Here is an 18,699-nt window from a genome sequence, read left to right as displayed (position 1 = left end):
TCACAGGAATGGGGGCTTCCTGGAGAAGGATTCCTTTTTCCCTGCTTTAGCTTGTCTGGCTTAGAGACCAACAGCAACAAGCATGTATTTACTCTTTTTGGGCTTGCCAGGGATTGCCCACTATCCATGGGAGAGTGAGACCAGCCTACCGGCAACTCAATATTAAGTCTACCAGTTAATTATTTTCGACCCATATTTAGCCTTTTGAAATACATAATGCATAGTAAGGCCACATTATCCATTTGTACCAGGGTAAGTGCATATTCAGCATCTACGTAAACATTTTAACAACTGCATAGTGAACCATAGCATTAACCCTTTAGCAGTGAACCAGCAGCTAACTGCAGTGGCACTATACAAATAGAGCTTATTGAATAACTCAGTGGCTATGCAGCGATCCAAATGGGGAGAGTAGTTGTAGTTGTGTTACTGATAGGAGTAGGGGTGATTCACGGTGGCTGTCCTGACTCTAACACTCTCAGGGATTACTTCTTCATGGTGGCTGGAGTGCCCTTGATGTTAAGTAGATGGATGCAAGGCAGGAGGGCAGATGTAGGTAGGGGCCAGCAGATGATGATGGAGTTAATGACCAAGCTCATTTGGTTGCAATGAACTCTCTTTACTGAATATATGATAGGAGTTGCAGTACATAGATCAGCAATAGACATAGTTTCAAGGTATAGTACAGACTAGGCTCTTCCCTATAGCTGTGTATAGGCAGTAGCAATGATGCTGATAATCCTCCCTGAGTCTCACTCGAAGTACACTTTGCAAATTTTTCAAATAACCACAGGCATGCAATTCTGTTCTCATTAACGCCATCTGCAATTCCCAGGCTGTGGGATGCAGATCTTAGCTCAAGAAGGCCAAAGTGTGGTAGGTGCAGGAGCAATATACACTTTCCACAGCAGTAAAGTCTTATTGCCATAAACGAGCAATACCATATTTCCAGGCACGGCCTCTGAAGTGATTCTAAACCTTCTATGAATGTCCGTTCTCTTTCTCTCAGGGGCATTCTCTAGAGTTAAGATGTCCTCTGGCAGTTTTCATCCTCAGGGATGAAGATTCTTTGAGCCAGGCTTCTCTCCAGGCCTACTTCTCAGGATCTTATACATGCACCTCTTGCTTCTAGCTCTGAGGACTAGAAACTCTCTGACCAGGGGGTAGGACCAGCCCATCACCTTAGGAAGCTTTCCTAACACTGCCAGTGTTAACTAATTGTTGTCTATACATAACCATTAGTGAAATACATAGTGAGCGGAAATAAATACTTTAATACCAAATTACAACATTTAAATCTTGGTATAAAATTTAATTTTTGCAGTGGTCTGCTGGGTGACTGCAGCTATAGTAAATTTTTAATTTTATGTAATTACAAAAGTATTCTGATTCAGGTGCTGGTTTGAAAAACATAGAATATTTTTCTTGGGACAACCCCTTTAAAGCTAAGTCCAATTCCTATTAACACGGGGTATTTACTTGTATTTAATTAGTATTTTTAGTAGCATGTTGGCTAATCTCTCAATTTTAACATCAGTCAAAGCAGAACTACATGATTTTAATAGTTTATGACGTAAAGTCATGGTTCTATTAAAGACACGGAGGCGAGTATTGCTATCTCTTCCTTTACTGTCCACCAATAGCAGCAAAGAAATTTACATAAAGAACAATGTAACCATGGTAACCACCGTCCCACCCCAGACAGCCCATATAACAGGCCGCTCCTCCTCTGGATCTTCCTCTTTCTTTGTAAACCTGACACCACCGGTAAACGAACTAGAACCGCAAACTGGAACTTAGAACCTGGAAGCGAACATCTCAGCTCCATCCGAACATCACAACCAAAGCCAACCTGGCTAGCACTTCTGAAGAGAAAACAGAAGGATGTAGATTCCTGTATTCAGCAGAACATCAGCCTGAAAAAGAAGACAGACAATATGGCCAGTGTAAATACCAGGTAGAAACCAGACAACCTCTGTAAGACGTTAATCTGGAATAACTTCATTAAACAATCCATGTAAACATAATCATATTAAATAGCCAACCAAAATAATATAAAACCCTCCGAATAGTTAAAAGGGATGGGAAATAAATCCAGGGCGGGCAATACTCGCCATTCGTGTCTTTAATTAAACCATGACTTTACGTCATAGACTAGGAAAATCATGTAGTTTTACATCAAGACACGGAGGCTCCTATTGCAAGTTCAAAGCTGGTCAATTATGGAAGAAAACGGATGAGGAGGAGGACGAAAATAATACTCCCTGAACGTCGTGACCCTTGACCAGTCAGCTAAACGTAAGATGTCCTCCAAACGCGCACCTGAAATCGCTAAAGAGGTGGCAGCGGCACCTCTCGCCGAATACGCAGTGAAGATGGAAGTATCCACTCCAGCAAGGGACTTAACCCACTTCATCTAACGAGCCAAAGTTGGGCTGGAGACCAGTCCAAAGGGATGGCGAATGGAAAGAAAAAGTTGCGGGATCAAAAGAGAGAGATGGGCCCTCATCCGGGATTCATATTCCTGCAAACAGGCCACCGGACAAAGAGCCGGTGAAGACGGGAAACTGGATATGATACTTCCCTGATGTTAGTCTTGGTGCGTCTGGAAATATTGAAGGAGACGCCTTAAGGAGTAAAAGATCTGGCGTCGTGATCGAGGGCCTGAACGTCAGACACCATTTTACAAGAAATGAGACAAAAGAGCACCAACAACTTAGCCGACAACTGTCTCAACGAGAGATCCGGATTGCTGGGCCAGAAAGCCAAGAAAGACAGCACCAAGGAAACATCCCAAGTGGTAGAAAACGAGGCCGCGGAGGGCGAGCCAGGCGTGAACCACGCAGCAAGCGACACACCAATGGATGCTGCCCCGCAGGGATACCCTCAAAACCCTGATGAGTAGACGAAATGGCAGACCTGAATAGGTTAATAGTCCTATAAGCCTTCCCCACCTCAAATAAGGAGGTAAGGAACTGTAAGAGGTGACTCACAGGCGCCGAAATGGGATCCAGGTCCCGTTTCAAGCACCAGCTAGCCCAAGATCTCCAGGCTGCCCGATAAGATTTTCTGGTGCCGGGAGCCCATGCATTGTCCAGGAGGCGTCTAGTTGCATCAGAAACGCCCTCGACCTCTCCGGGAATCCTGAGATTCGGCATGCTAGCAGCTGTAGGGATCCCTCGAGCAGGAGCGGATGCCGTAACCCCCGAGGAACCACCACGACCAAGTCGGCACTCTGGCGACGAGCCTGCAGCAGCATCCTCGGGATCATTGCGAAAGGTGGGAAAGCGTACAGAAGAGACATGGACCAATCCTGAAGAAAGGTATCCACCGCCTCCGCCTCCGGATCCGGACGCCAGCTGAAGAAGCGAGGAAGCTGTGTGTTGAGTGTCGAAGCGAGCAGGTCTATGGTAAAAGGACCCCAGACATCTGATATTGCCGAGAACATCTCCGGAGCCAACCTCCAATCACTGCTGTCCGTAAAGCAGCGAGAGCTCCAATCCGCTCGAGTGTTGTGGAGACCGGGAAGATATACCGCCTGAACCATGATATCCCTGGAGAGGCAATAGGACCAAAAATCCTTCGTGAGATGCGCTAGAGTCGCCGAATGGGTCCCTCCCAAACGATTGACGTACCGTATGGCTGAAACATTGTCCATACGTAACCTGATGCACGCATGGGCCATCCCATTGGTGAAGCTCTGAATAGCAAAGGAACCGGCAAGAAGTTCCAAAGCATTGATGTGGAGGCGCGTTTCGTCTTCCATCCAACAGCCGCCCGTGGAGATACCGTTGCAGTGGGCCCCCCGGCCCTGCAGGCTCGCATCCGATTCCACCGTGAATTCTGGCTGGAGACCGAAAATCGCCTTGTCATTCCACGCCTCCAGGTTGTTGATCCACCAGTGGAGTTCTTCTCAAGCCTCCGAATCCAGGGTCACTGTATCCGCAAACGCCGCACCTGAACGAAGGTGCGCGATTTTCAGACGCTGAAGAGCGTGGTAATGCAGCGGAGCCGGGAACACAGCTTGGATTGAAGAGGCTAGCAGGCCAATGATGCGGGCTAGATGACGTAACGTCAACTGGGGAATGGACAGGGCGTGCCGTAGCTCCTTTCGAATAGAGCGCAACTTTGCCATTGGGAGGCTGAGTGATTCCGCGATCGAGTCCCTGGTGAATCCCAGAAACTCCATCCTCTGTATCGGGACAAGGCAAGATTTCTCCAGGTTGAGGAGAAACCCGAGGCGTGAGAGGAGATCCGAAGTCCAGCCCAGATGTACTAGCAAGGTTCACCTGGATTGATGCATGATAAGGATGTCGTCCAGGTAGACAATCAGACGTACTCCTCGACTGCTGGACACATCAGCTTGGTGAAACACCAAGGCGCCGACGACAGGCTGAAGGGGAGGCAGTTGAAGCGCCAAATCCCCCCTCTCCATAGGAAACTGAGCAGGTCTCTGGACTGTGTGGAAATCGGAACCGTCAGGTACGCATTCTTGAGGTCCAATTTCACCATCCAGTCCCCCGGAAGAAGCAAATCTCTGAGGAGGTGAATCCCATCCATCTTGAAGTGGCGATAGCGAACCATGGTATTCAGAGCCCGCAGATTTATAACCGGGCGCATCTGATCGCCTTCTGTACAAGAAAGATATTGCTGAGGACTCCCTTGGGAGATGGAGAAGTCCTCTCTATCGCCCATTTGCGGAAAAGGGATAAGAGTTCCAGATCTACAAGAGTGCAATCGGGCCTTGACAGTACAAAAGGAGGGGGGGAGGGAGGAGGCTTGGGGAGTCTATGAGCTCGATATGGAAACCCCTGACTGTGGCCAAGACCCAAGGGTCTGACGTGATGGCTAACCAGGCATGGAAAATATTACAGAGTCTGCCCCCGATGCAATGGTCCGAAAAATCCCCCACTGGGGGAGGACTTACCGAAAGGTCTCCTGGAATTGGAGTTTCCCCGGAAGGACCTGGAACGCCACTGGCACCTCTGGCTGGGAAGAAGGGCGACTAGTTCCTCTGTTCCTGGAAGGGAGGCCTCTGGTTGAAGGAGCCTCGGCCTGCGCTACGGGCCTGAAAAGTGGATCGGCCGAACAAGCGGCCCATGCTACTGCCGGCCCTGGTGGAGACCCACCCCTGAAATACTCTACGCATTGAGGATTGGGCTTTATCTAAGGCCGTAAACGCCCCCACAAAACGACTTAGGTCCTTAATAAAGGAATCAGCGAATAAAAGGCCCTGCGCATCTTTACCTGCCTCGGTAAGGGCAAGGTTGGCCAACTTGGGGTTGATTTTAAAGAGAATGGCTTTACGCCGTTCAATGGCCAGGGACGTATTGGCATTTCCTGCAATACATATCGCTCTCTGGACCCAGCCACGCAGCTCCTCCGGATCTATTGGAGAGCCATCTGCTCTGGCCACCTCGGCCATTTCAAACTGTTTGGTTAAAGGGCCAAATACATCAAGGAGCTTGTCTTGGCAGCTCTGCAAGGCGGAATCCAACCCTTTCCGGGGTTCCAGCCAGTCTTAGAAAGGAATTGCGTCATTTTGGGTGGTGGAGGGCATCTGGGTCGAACATGAGTTCGCCCGAAGGGTCAACCAGGGAAGTGGCCAAATTGGTTGCGGATGATGAGGAGTCCTTGACTAAAGAAGTCGAAGGTGTGGGGTCTGATACCTGATTAGGGGTATCCTCCTCAGAGTGGAAACTAGCTTCCGCAAACGCCTCCTCATCTGAACCCCTATCGGAGTCAGAGTCACTGCAAGGTTGTGCTCTAGCACATTTCCACATATGCGCCCGTTCTGCCTGGAGCGGCAAGGCTCTTTTGCGTGATTCCAGCACGCTTTCATGGGTGGCAGTACGCACACCAGTCACAGTCTCCTGTGAAACACGAGGATCTAAGTCGGTAGGCTGCGGATTAATTAATGGGGCCATCTGCAGGACCTCTCTAGGAGGGTGGGCAGTCAAGGCCTGTGATATGCTCTGTGAAAGAATAGAGGATATTAAGCCCATTGCTGCCATAATGGCATTAGAAACTGAACGCTGCAGTGCCAGCATCTGAGCATCCTCTCCCACAATCCTAGCATCATCAGGGGAGGATGGGTGGCTAGTATAGGTGGGTGGCTGGTCTGAATTAGACATGCTGGCAGGTAATGAGGTAATAGGCTAGGGGCACCTAAGAAAAATCCCCAGAGAACTAAGCCCAGACACTTACAAATCCCAATCTAAGGTGGGGGAGAAGGCAGGTAAGGGGTTAATGACCCCAGAGATGCAGGAGCGGGGAATCAGGCGACCGATCCGGTGAGCAGCGCTGAGGGGAGTGAAGATGGCCGCTGAAATCCCGCGAGAAGCGGCGAAGATAGGAATCCAAAATGGCCGCCGAGATCTCGCGACCGCCAGCGAAGCGAGGTATGGACTGCGGACAACACCGAGCGCCCAGAGAAAGGGGCTGAAGGCCCAGGGAGGTAACAAACAAATCGATCGCTATAGGGACCAGACAAAACAAACAGTGGGGTAAAGCGGCGGCCGCGGCAGAGAGCGGGGTGGGTGGGAAAAGGAAGGTAGAATATGCCATGAATTGAGAGGGGACAGGACCCCCCGAACCAGGCGAAAAAAAGGGGGAACCTAAAGGAAAAAACCCCGCCTGAACACTAATAGTGGAAAATAAACATATATTTATTTATAATTAGATAACCTTTGATGCAGATATGCACATAAATTCATATAGAAATTAGTGTGGATCATATCTATATAACAGAAACAGAATAGTGCAGCACTTATCTGGTGGCAGCAGCAAAGAAAGAGGAGGAGCTGCCTGTTATAGGGGCTGTCTGGGGTGGGACGGTGGTTACCATGGTTACATTGTTCTTTATGTAAATTTCTTTGCTGCTATTGGTGGACAGTAAAGGAAGAGATAGCAATAGGAGCCTCTTGATGTAAAACTTTGATTTACCCTTCACTTTTATGAGCTCATTGTGTTAAAGAGCATCCTCCCCCAAAAGGAAAAACTAATCAGCAGTTAATATGCAGTAAGTATGACCATGACCAATTCTGTTCTAAGGCCGACTTCACACAGTCAGTGTTTGATCAGTGATTTTCATCAGTGACTGTGAGCCAAAACCAGGTGCGGCTCTAAACACAGAACAGGTGCAGATCTTTTCATTATACTTTATACCTGTGTAACCTCCACTGCTGATGGAAATCACTGATTAAACACTGACCAAACCCTGACTGTGTGAAACCAAACATAATTATAGTTATTAGTTTCCGAGAAACTTGTGTAACAATAAAGCCTCTAGACAGCTTCATTATGATTTGTTGTAACTTGTGATGAGCGAAGCAAGCTTTGGATGCTACATCCGAAGTCACTTTGTTCAAAACTTCGGAGATCCGTCCAAAATGTACGGGCTCCAACGAGCCGAAGTAAGTTATTCCCGAAGTCATTTGAGACTTTGTCAAATAACTTCGGCAGTTGATTTTTAAAGTGGAAAACCACTTTAAAACTTGGATCCGAACTCGGCTTCGGGTTCCGAGGTACTAGCGCAGGAAATGGGAAATGGGAGCAGCGGGAGCATTAGTGACGCATCAATTCTTTTAGTTTTTTTACCCTACTCTGTGACCTTTCAAAAAAAAAATGTTGTCCCACTGGACAACCCCTTAAACTAAAATTTCATGACTGTGCATAAAAATGGATAAAATTCCTTTCTGTGGTATTTGCATAGACGCAACCTTTATCGAATTAACAAAAACGAACAGACTTAGTGCTGAACATTCTACTAAAACTTTTGCAGATTACGCTTTCTCGGTCCGGACAGCGAATGCTAGAATATTCCTCAGGTTCCAACCAGGTAAATTCTCATGAAGTAAACAGCCGTCTCTGCTCAGGCTGAGCTAATCACTATTCCAGCCATGTGCTGTTGCACGGGAAGCATCCCCTTTAGCCACATTTCGCCATCTCATCTCTGGCATCCGGCCAGAGCCATGTAAAACAGCTGAGCTGGGATTTCCAATGACAGCCTCTGGGGAGGGAGTAGTGAACTGCTCTAGTGACGTCACTCTTAGTCCTCCCCGTGAACTGGTCCCCAGCCCGGAGAGCAGCCACTTTATAAGGGCTCACAGCATCCAGTGCTTCCCTCAGTGCTTCCCTCTCCACATTCTCTTTGCTGAACACTGCAGCCTCTTCACTAACAGCTCATCATGGTGGACCAGTTTGTAGGCACCTGGAGGTTGCGCGACAGCCAGGGCTTCGATGAGTACATGCAGTGTCTAGGTAAGCAAGGATGCTCCGCTATTATTTGATCACCTGTCAAGCGTCCGCTATACAGGTGCATCAGCTTCAAGCGCAGACTTTCCTCCCTCTGTGGGTGGGTTCACATCACCTTTTATGCCTCCGTTTGACGTATACGTAAAAAAAATATAAAAAAAGATATAAAAACGAAACGTAGCACATCACGTTCTTGTATCCTGCACAGTCCAGTAAAAAAAAAAAAAAAACGGATACGTTTTTTTTTTTTTTTCCTATAAAACTCTGTATGGTATCAGTCTGAGGATACAAATAGGTTTTTTGTATACGTTAAACGGATGGGAAAAACGTGACGTGAACCCAGCCCAAGCTGTTCGCTCTGGAGAGGAAAGCGTTAAAAGCACACATTAAAGAGCACTCCACTTGGAGGAACAGGTTTTTACTCCCTGTAGGATTTTTTTTTAACTCTTTAATTTACAGGATGCACATCTTCCAGAGAACCTAGGTCAGGAATATTAAAAAAAAAACCTTTAAGGTGCAGCAGCTTCATGTGGTTTTTGGAATAATTTTAAGAGGACATTAAAATTTGCTAATTATAAAGTTAGGAACAGTACAGGTTGCATTCGAGCCGTACGTTTGATGTATATTCATGGTATGTGTCAGGCCAGTATGTGTCGATGTACCTTTTTTGCAACTGGGTAGGAAATGACAGCAAACTGCACTTCTCTATGCAGAGGGTCTCAGCAAATTTTCTTAGAATAGGATCCAATGGGTGACGTATGCTTATACAGTGACATAGGCTGGAGCCTTTAGATATACAGAGTATGTATGAAAATCTTCCTAACGTATACCGCTGATGGAGGGCAGAGGTGCAGCGTGCACTGAGCCTAATCTGTTCTCCAAAATCGTAGTCATAGAACTGTAACTCGTTATTGAAGATATGTGAGAATGTAGTGATCATAGGGACAAATACTTTCCACGTTCTCGTTAGTTTGTCCTGTCCACAACTCTATGTACTTTATGGGCCGCAAAAAATACGGATGACGTCCGTGTGCATTCCGTATTTTGTGGAACGGAAGCTGACCCCTAATAGAACAGTCCTATCCTTGTCCGTAATGCGGACAATAATAGGACATGTTCTATTCTTTTGTGGAATGGACATACGGAAACGGAATGCACACGGAGTAACTTCCGTTTATATTGCGGACCCATTGAAATGAATGGTTCCGCATATGGTCCGCAAAAAAACGTAATGGACACGGAACGAAAAAAAAGCTTGTGTGCATGAGCCATTAGGCTGGGGCTACATGGTGACATGCGTGTCCGCTGCTTCATGCAACACTATGGGACTGTCAAGGCTTGGCTATCTCCTTTTTGGAGGATCACCAGACATGAAAAGTGAAAAAAAAAATCTAAGTCAAGTTTGCCTTGCAAATGATAGGAAAAAAACGGACGCGCGGACGAGGGTGACAATCTTGTGTGCCTCCGTGTTTTTTCACGGACCCATTGACTTGAATGGGTCCGCAAACCGTTGTCCGTGAAAAAAATAGGACAGGTCATATTTTTTTGACGGACTGAAAACACGGATCACGGACGCGGATGACAAACTGTGCATTATCCAAGTTTTCAACGGACCCATTGAAAGTCAATGGGTCCACAGAAAATCACGGAAAACGGAACAACGGACACGGAACCCAACAACGGTCGTGTGCATGAGGCCATACACTAATTACATAGAAAAAATTGGGCTGGGCATAACATTTTCAATAGATGGTTCCGCAAAAACGGAACGGATACGAAAGACATACGGATGCATTTCCGTATGTGTTCCGTTTTTTTTTGCGGACCCATTGACTTAGGCCTAGTTCACACGAACGTTTTTTTTGCGGGTGTACAGGCCGTTTTTTTGTGTTCCGTATACGGTCCGTATACGGAACCATTCATTTCAATGGTTCTGCAAAAAAAACGGAATGTGTTCCGTATGCATTCCGTTTCCGTATTTCCGGTTTTCCGTCCTGTTGAAAGATAGAACATGTCCTATGTTTGGCCGCAAATCACCTTCCGTGGCTCCAATGGGTCCGCAAAAAAAAACGGAACACATACGGAAATGCATCCGTATGTCTTCCGTATCTGTTCCGTTTTTGCTGAACCATCTTTTGAAAATGTTATGCCCAGCCCAATTTTTTCTATGTAATTACTGTATACTGTATATGCCATACGGAAAAACGGAACGGAAAAACGGAACAGAAACGGAAACACAACGGAACTCAAAAACGGAACAACGGATCGTGTGAACTAGGCCTTAGGCTACATGCACACGACCGTATGTGTTTTGCGGATCCGCAAAAAAAAGGATGACGTTCTGTATGGCATCCGTTTTTTTGCGGATCCATTTTTTTTGCGGATCCTTTGTAATAATGCCTATCCTTGTCCGTAAACTAGAAAAAAATAGGACATGCACTATTTTTTGGGCGGAGCAACGGAACGGACATACTGATGTGGACAGCACACGGTGTGCTGTCAGCGGTTTTTGAGGACCCATTGAAATGAATGGGTCCGCATCCTATCCGCAAAAAAAAAACGGATCGGACACGGAAACTAAATACGGTCGTGTGCATGAGGCCTTAAACTGAGCCACGGAACGTGATTTGCGGGCAATAATGGGACATGTTCTATCTTTCAACGGAACGGAAATACGGAAACGGAATGCATACGGAGTACATTTTTTTTTGCGGATCCTTTGAAATGAATGGTTTCGTTTACGGACCGTATACGGAACGCAAAAAACGGCCCGCAAAACGGAAAAAAGAAAGGTAGTGTGAAAGAGGCCTAAGCGATAAGTTTTTGTAATTGGACAACCCCTTTAAGGTAATCAGAAACTACTTTCATATCGGAGCAGATTTCCTTAGACTGGACATTTAGGCCCCTTTCAGATGAGCGAGTTCCACACATTGGACTCGCAGCGTGTGTCAGCGAGAGCACCCTTCAGCGAGAGCGTGGAACTCGCTCATGTGAAAGGGGCCTAATAGTCAAAAGGCATACGCATGCCTCTTAATAAGGCTTCATGCACGCGACAGTTTCCGTTTTCGCAGTCCGCAAATTGCGGATACACACAACATGGATACCGGCAGTGTGCATCCCGCATTTTCCCTTTTGCAGGTTCCGCAGTATGTTTCAAATGCCTATTCTTGTCTGCAAAATGCACATGTATAGGACATGTTCTATTTTTTTTCGCGGGGCTGAGGAACAGGCATACGGACAGCACATGGTATGCTGGTCAAATCTTTTGTGGCCCCATTGAAATGAATGAGTCCGCATCCCGTCTGCAAAAAATGCGGACCGAAACTACGGTCGTGTGCATGAGGGCTATGTATTTGATGTATTTTGGGCTGTCTGTGCTCTACAAGCTGAAATCTATGGGAACCGAATCCTAAAGAATTTTGATGGATCTCATTGACTTTTAGGGTGGGCTGTATGGTTTCTATTAGGGTTTAGGTATTTCTGATGGCAAAAATAGTGCAGTAGGTCACTATTTTTAGTTTCGACCAACAGGCGGGGGTTGCCAACCATCCAGAAATTTTGGGACAGTCCGTAAAAGTAGGCGACTTTTTTCCTGTGTCTGACAAAAAAATAGACGTGTCCATGATTTTTTTTCAGGCTGGTGTTGCTTGACTAGATTATTTTTGGGATAATTATCGACATTTTACAGTTCACATTAAAGGGCTTCTGTCAGCCCACTAAACCGTTTTTTTTTTTTTTTTGCTTAATAATAACCCCTACACTGCGATTTATCCATACATAAGTAAAATAATAATTTTGGTTCAGTAGAATTTGCTAAAACCCTATTTTTATAATATGTAAATTACCTTGCTACCAGCAAGTAGGGCGGCTACTTGCTGGTAGCAGCCGCATCCTCCGATGGTAATGACGCCCGCTCCACTTGTTGATTGACAGGGCCAGCGGACGGGATCTTTCTCCGCTGGCCCTGCCTGTTTTCATTCAATATCTGGCGCCTGCGCCGCGGCCGTACCTATCTTCAATCGGCGCAGGCGCACTGAGAGGCGGCCACTCACTCGGCCGCTTCATCCTCAATGCGCCTGCGCCGGGTGTAGATGTGACGTCATCGGCGCAGGCGCATTGAGGATGAAGCGGCCAAGTGAGTGGCCGCCTCTCAGTGCGCCTGCGCCGATTGAAGATAGGTGCGGCGCAGGCGCCAGATATTGAATGAAAACAGGCAGGACCAGCGGAGAAAGATCCTGTCCGCTGGCCCTGTCAATCAACAAGTGGAGCGGGCGTCATTACCATCGGAGGATGCGGCTGCTACCAGCAAGTAGCCGCCCTACTTGCTGGTAGCAAGGTAATTTACATATTATAAAAATAGGGTTTTAGCAAATTCTACTGAACCAAAATTATTATTTTACTTATGTATGGATAAATCGCAGTGTAGGGGTTATTATTAAGCAAAAAAAAAAAAACGGTTTAGTGGGCTGACAGAAGCCCTTTAAATGCTGATAATGAGTTCTCATTAGTATATTAAGCTATAGACATGTATTACTTATAATCTTTGTCATTCATTATGCTTTTCCATTTTGTCCATAAAAAAGTGTTGGTTGTCCATGATTTTGGGATAAGTTGTCCAGAAAAAAGAAACATTCTGGTTGGCAACCCTACCAACACGACCACTATACTTTGAATGGAGCTGTGCTTCCTGTTCCATTCACAGTGCTAGTTCCAGTGCTGGAAGCTACAGGGAACAGCTGATCGATGGGGGTGCGGGATGATGGACCCTCATTGGTTGGATATTAATGACCTATCCTGAGGGTAGGTCATCATTATCAGGAGCCTGGAAAATCCCTTTAATTCAAGGAGAATTGTCTGGGTTCAGACTGCTCAGATGTGGTTTACACAAGAAGTTACCATACTGCAAAATTAATATGATTTGTATCGAGAGAACAGTTACAAAAATTCTTCAAAAAATCTCATTGTTCATGGACGTACAGTATAGTTCTCACTGTAAGCGTATATGTGTTGTTGCTGGGTTGTTATTCAAATGCATTTATCGATTATTGCAGATTGACCTTCTGTTATCTTATTTACAAGTTGCTACGAAATTATGTGCAAGGGGTTAAATTGTGCCGGGACTAGTAAAATGGGCAAGTGACTACTTAAAGTAATATGATAGTGTCAGACAGTCATATATTTAGAGGATTTCTTATCTATTCCATGTTCTTTGTTTTACAGAGGTTGGCTTTGCCACAAGAAAAGCTGGTGCCATGGCAAAGCCAAACGTAGTCATATCGAAAAACGGAGATGAGATCTGCCTAAAAACAGAGAGCAGCATGAAGACTACAGAGATGAAGTTCAAACTTGGAGAGGAGTTTGACGAGACCACAGCAGATGGCAGAAAGACAAAGGTTAGGAGAACACTCAGATATCTACTCATGGATGAGATTTATCAAAGCTGATTCTACAGCTCACAATGTGCTGTTTTTGCATGAGTTTTTTTTTTTTTTGTCAAAACTGAGACAGAGTAGTACTTTACACTTCCCTTTACAATGCAAGCTTGGTATAGGCTTAAAGGTGTTTCCGTGAAAAGTGAACTGTGAGAGTATGACCGGTTGGCCTATCAGGATACCAATGGACAGTCCTTAGTGATCAGCTGACGGGTGTGAGTGCAGCAGCTCCAGCTGGTACAGCGGCAAGCTTAAAAGGGGTTTTCCAGAGCAAAATATTGAGGACCTATCCTCAATAACAATAAGTTACCAATATCTCATCTGTAGAGGTCCCATTCAAGTGAATGGCCCAGGCTGCAATACCAAGCACAGCCACTATATAATGTACGGTGCTGTGCTTGGTATATTTGAGGAGGCCGCGGCACTCAACGCAAAGCTGTGGTCTCTTCAAACAGTTGATAGGTGGGGGTGCTGAGAGCCAGACCCCCACGATCAGATATTGATGACCTAACCCGAAGAAAGGTCATCAATATTTTCCTTTTGGGAAAAAAAAAAACATTTAATATGTGACCTCAAGCAGCTTCGCCCAGAGAAAACAGACACTAAAGGGAAAATGCACACAGAACCAATTCAAGTGAGTGGACATTTTAATACATGTCTAGACAAGTCCACTGTATCATTGCCAAGTGTATAAAGTCAGTTACAGAAGCAGTAAAGACGTGTCTCATCAGCATAAAACATATCATTAGTTTAATTACCTATCATATGAGTCGTGTTGTGAGCAGCTACGCCCTAAACTTGCAGTCTGGCCCTGTTCTAAAATGTAGTTGAACATGCAAGATAAAGTGATCCAGCACTCCAGCGTCTTGATAAAGATCAGAGGCATTACTGAAGAAATAAAACGACACCATGTAGAACAACTACGCATTTTGAACCTTGCAGTTCTTAATCATTAACTTAATTTCTTCCATAAAGTCCGTCGGTTTTATCAAGACGCTTGATCGCTGGATCGCTGGATCGCTTTATCTTGCATGTTCACTTTTTCCCCGAACCTAGCTGTCTGGGTGAAGGATCAGAAGTGAGAAAATGTATTTGAGATTGGAATTAAATAAAATGTGAAAATATATTTTCACAATCAAATCTGCATTAATAAAAAGTTACTTGTCACTTCTGAACCTTTTTTCAAATCTGGTACTTTTTTTTTACATTAAAGTCAATAGGGAAATTGTTGGTGAGTTTTGAATGTGAATTCTTCTGCTGAATCAGTGGTAAATATTAGCCGTGGGAACATACCCTAAAAGGGGTTACCCGAGAGTGTAAAATGTCCCCCCATATGCTGGGCCCCCCACATGGAATATACCTACCCCGCTCTCCGGGCTGCTCCTGGTCTCTGCACCGCCGCTGCGGCGCGGGGAGCGGGGTCAGTATATTCCATATGGGGGGGCTCGTTATACGGGGGACATTTTATACTCTCAGATAACCCCTTTAAGGTATGTTCACGCGGCTAAAATTTACCACTGAGGGCTCATGCTCACAGCCATAGCCGTTTTTGTGGTTCGCAAAATACAGATACCGGCCGTATGCATTCCGCATTTTGCAGGAATGTCCGGCCCTTTATAGAACTGTCCTATCCTTGTCCGTAATATGGACAAGAATAGGACATGTTCTTTATTTTTATTTTTTTGCAGGGCCACAGAATGGGAATACAGATGCGGACAGCACTTCGGATGTGAACAAAAACCACCATCGTGAAGTCCTGTGTGAAGATGCCCTCGAGCACTTCATGTGCTGCTCTATGGTGCCTATATGTGCACCCTGCTGCAACACGTGATGTGCATTACAAAATGACACAAATTTTTTAATTTGGAGTCAAAGACAGAAGTTTTCCGCCAGTCTTTCATAAACCCCGACCTAGAGTAGATTTCAATTGTCATTTACACCACTAAACTGTCAAAGTGCCGGGGCCAATAGCCTCGTCCCCACCTCAGAGATGTCAAACAGTGTGAAATAAGAGACACTTTATGTAATATCGCCCACATTTACATTTACCTTCAGAGGTTATCAGTCATCTATGTTGGTTTACCACGAATATGGTTAGCGGCATAATGAAGGGTTATTTTTACACCAGTTTTGCATTTGTCATATATGCTCCTGTAGACAAATCTCCTTGTAGTGTTGATGCTTGGGTTTTCGGAATGAGCCGTAACTTTGCATACTGTTTGTTCTGCAGACCATTATAACCTGCGATGGTGGAGTACTAACGCAGGTGCAGAAATGGGAAGGCAAAGAGACTACTATCAAAAGGGAAATAAAGGAAGGACAGCTGGTGGTGGTAAGATCAGAATGTCAACCCCTGATGTAGCCATACCATGAAATTCACTTCATCCTTCTCATTCAGGGCTGCTTTAAGCATCATTTGGGCATGGTGCTATGGGTTCCAGTGCGGTTGTAGTTAAATATTGTTAGCATCGCTCTCTACTGCTTTGTGAAGAAAATATGATCATATGGGGTATTCACCTGCCAAACCTAAAAAATAAAACAACCCCAACTATGTACTGGTAGATCACACGGCGCTAACAAAAAACCAAGCAACATGTGGTGTAAAATGATGATTAAAACACTTTAGAGCTGGGGTGCCCAACCTTTTCTGGTTGGGGGCCACATTGTCAGCCTGAACCAATTCCAAGGGCCGAAAATAAAACTTAAAGGAGATATTACCAACTGAAATACAGTATTTTTGGCATATTAAACATACAGTATATATCATTAATGTCTGGTTACACTTCTAGTACTCCCATCTAATGGGAAAATACATGAAAGATACATGTGAGCAGACACTAGACATAGGCATACAAATCTGTTACCAGATGGTTGGGGCCCGCAAAGAATGGTATCGAGGGCCGCATGTGGCCCCCGGGCCGCAGGTTGTGCACCCCTGCTTTAGAGGGTCATTTATCAAGGGAGTCGCAAGTCACTTTTTTGTCCAGCCATGTGACAATGTTTAGTCGCCCGGCCGGTTTTACCCCGTGTTCGACATTTAGGCGGGACGGGGGCAGAGAAGGGGTGTATTGGGGCCCATGCAGGGGTCAGGACTCCCACCTTGGCAAATTTACTCACATTTACGTGTGGAAACAGGCGTATATGTTGCCGAAAAACTACTCCAGCCAGCGCATGGAATTTTTCACACCAGGCGCACAGAGTGCCGTAGATGTGCCTTGCCTAATTAAAGATGGCCAAACCCGATAACAAGTACATGCAGAAATAGGACACACACCAAAAAATATTCAAACATATGTATATTTCATTGGATCAAACATTTCATTGGATAAAAAGAGTTAAAAACCACCAATGATCGGAGGTCCCCAAAAAAATAATAGGGTACACTCCGCTCACAGCACAGGTCATAGTATGATCATTGAGGTACGCCTCGCACGCCTTGTCATAAATCTAATCTAATGGCAGTGTATGGGGGAATCTAAGACCAGCGTAAAAAGCTGGTCTTAGTAAATGACCCCCTGTAGACTTTATGGGGTAGATTGATCAAACTGGTGTAAAGTAGAACTGGCTTAGTTGCCCATAGCAACCAATCAGATTGTTTGAAAGCTCCTTTGGAAAATGAAAGGTAGAATCTGATTGGTTGCTATGGGCAACTAAGCCAGTTCTATTTTACACCAGTTGGATAAATCTCCCACTAAGAGTCCACTAGACCACTTTTGGGTGCCTCAACAAATGGCAGATTTTGTGGCAGAGATGTCTGCAACTGAAAAATCAGTTTAAGGGCTCATTCACACGACCGTGTGCCTTCCGCAATTTGCGGAACGGAACAGACGGCCCATTATTGAAATGGACAAGAATAGGACATGATTTATATTTTTGCGGGGCCACGGAACGGAGCAACGGATGCGGACATTGAAGTAAATGGGTCTGCACCCGAGCCGCAAAAAGTGCGGCTAGGATGCAGAACCAAACCACGGTCGTGTGAATCAGCCCTAATTCATCTGAATAGGATTGTTCTGGCAGCGAGCACCTGGATTTCTGCAAGCTCCATTCATATGAATGCAACTGTAGCAGACATTTCTGCAACAAAATTTGCTGCAAATGAAAGCACCCTGAGGCTACCCGCACGCGTTGCGGATCCAGACCGCATCACATTACACTAGCGGCAAAGTGAATGAGATTAAACAAATATCATGTACACTTTGGGGGAGATTTATCAAACTGGTGTAAAGTAGAACTGGCTTAATTGACCATAGCAACCAATCAGATTCCTCCTTTTATTTTCCAATGGAGCTGTAAAAAATGAAAGGTGGAATCTGATTGGTTGCTATGGGCAACTAAGCCAGTTCTACTTTACACCAGTTTGATAAATCTCCCCCATTGTCTTTTTGTTCATTAGCTCCTTCAGCATATGGCATTAGGGTGTGTCTGGCCACACCTTGTACGCGCCCTACTTATATGTCCACAGTACATTAAAAAAAAGGAAACAGCCAGCATGTACACATTCACCAAAATTGTGAAAGCCAGAAATGATTCATGTTCCTGCACGAACAACAGGATCACCCAATTGAATGAGCCGTTCGCTCGTTCATCAGGTGATTGGCGGCACATTTAGACGGCAGACTGTCGTCAACGAGCGCGAGCAGGAATGGTCGTTCCCGATAATCTGCCCCAAAATCAGTTAGGTTTTATTATGCCTAGTATTATTGTTATGTTATTGTACTAGTGTGTAGGTTGTGTACTGTCATCTCTTCACTCACCTTCCTTTTCTCTTCCAGACATGCTCCATGGGAGACGTGAAGTGTGTCCGTGTGTATGACAAGGTGAAGGCCTAACTTCAGTCTGTCAGACTGAAACTGAAAAACAGCTCAGTTCAATGAGCCTTGCTCACCCACACTACTCGGCATCTCAGTCTATGATGATCAACACTATAAGTGCTAAATTCTGCATGGGACCAGTAGTGTACCTAATCTGAACCTGCTGTCAATCCCAAATAAATTCCTCTTACAACCTG

The 18,699-nt window shown here is 45.5% G+C and overlaps 1 protein-coding gene and 1 long non-coding RNA gene across 2 annotated transcripts in view; one reads left to right on the top strand and one right to left on the bottom strand.

Annotated features, from left to right (window-relative positions):
• Positions 1-9,632, bottom strand: part of LOC121001106 — a 22,319-nt gene extending 12,687 nt beyond the window's left edge. The window contains exons 1-2 of the long non-coding RNA XR_005778978.1: positions 8,520-9,632; positions 1,766-1,776 (exon numbers count right to left, since the gene is read on the bottom strand). This is a non-coding gene — a long non-coding RNA (uncharacterized LOC121001106). The remainder of the gene's footprint in view (positions 1-1,765; positions 1,777-8,519) is intronic.
• LOC121001105 (myelin P2 protein-like) lies at positions 8,100-18,699 on the top strand. Its single transcript, XM_040432028.1, has 4 exons — positions 8,100-8,262; positions 13,477-13,649; positions 15,919-16,020; positions 18,464-18,699. The coding sequence occupies exons 1-4, from the start codon at positions 8,190-8,192 to the stop codon at positions 18,518-18,520; spliced, it is 405 nt and encodes a 134-aa protein (XP_040287962.1). The 5' UTR covers positions 8,100-8,189; the 3' UTR covers positions 18,521-18,699.

Source organism: Bufo bufo, chromosome 5 (assembly GCF_905171765.1).
Source record: "Bufo bufo chromosome 5, aBufBuf1.1, whole genome shotgun sequence".
NCBI classification, from domain to species: Eukaryota; Metazoa; Chordata; class Amphibia; order Anura; family Bufonidae; genus Bufo; species Bufo bufo.
This window is presented reverse-complemented; position numbering and strand designations above follow the sequence as displayed.

What these genes read in the sequence shown, in the direction of transcription:
- LOC121001105 (XM_040432028.1), top strand. Translation starts at nt 8,190, where the DNA reads ATGGTGGACCAGTTTGTAGGCACCTGGAGGTTGCGCGACAGCCAGGGC. An exon ending in CAGATGGCAGAAAGACAAAG is followed by an intron (nt 13,650 to 15,918) that starts GTTAGGAGAACA and finishes TTTGTTCTGCAG; the next exon opens with ACCATTATAACCTGCGATGG. An exon ending in AGGAAGGACAGCTGGTGGTG is followed by an intron (nt 16,021 to 18,463) that starts GTAAGATCAGAA and finishes TTTCTCTTCCAG; the next exon opens with ACATGCTCCATGGGAGACGT.